Source organism: Penaeus monodon, chromosome 29 (genome assembly GCF_015228065.2).
Source record: "Penaeus monodon isolate SGIC_2016 chromosome 29, NSTDA_Pmon_1, whole genome shotgun sequence".
Lineage (NCBI taxonomy): Eukaryota > Metazoa > Arthropoda > Malacostraca > Decapoda > Penaeidae > Penaeus > Penaeus monodon.
This window is the reverse complement of record NC_051414.1, coordinates 34231116-34231588: the sequence shown is the minus strand read 5'-3', so window position 1 is coordinate 34231588 and position 473 is coordinate 34231116. Positions and strand designations below refer to the sequence as shown.

Here is a 473-nt window from a genome sequence, read left to right as displayed (position 1 = left end):
TCAAAGCCAAGCCAAGCAAAAGTTTCATTCCAAAAACAAGTGTATTTTCGAAGGGGAATTCAATACCTACTAAAATGATTGACAAATGAATAAGAACAGCAGCTTTATCACAAGGAACTATTGACAAAAAATGTAACTTAATAAACACTTCTTATGTTTCCTAGACTTCAAAATGACACGCAAGCGGAAGTTGTGCGAAATGAACCAGCGGTGTTTGGTCTGAGAATAGCGGCAGACGGGAGCTGCGCGGAACCAGTCACAACTACGCATACTATAACGATCCATGCGGCTTGTCCAGCTGGCATGCACTTCAACGATGGGGACAGAAGGAGAAGAGGAGAGAGGGAGAACCCGTAGCAGCCGGGAAAACCAGAAGTGGAATCTAACGGGTAGAGAGAAATGGGAGACCGATTAGATGAGTTAGGTGGTGGAGATGTAGGAGGAGAGTGGTTGGTGAAAATACAGGAAGAAGA

At 44.4% G+C, this 473-nt stretch overlaps 1 protein-coding gene across 1 annotated transcript in view; it reads left to right on the top strand.

Moving 5' to 3' along the window:
- Positions 1 to 316: 316 nt before the first annotated feature.
- Positions 317 to 473, top strand: part of LOC119591856 (histone H4 transcription factor-like) — a gene marked incomplete in the record, with an annotated part of 10649 nt that continues 10492 nt past the window's right edge. Inside the window, 1 exon segment of the mRNA XM_037940599.1 lies at positions 317 to 389. Within this exon segment, the coding sequence (XP_037796527.1) occupies positions 317 to 389 (73 nt within the window).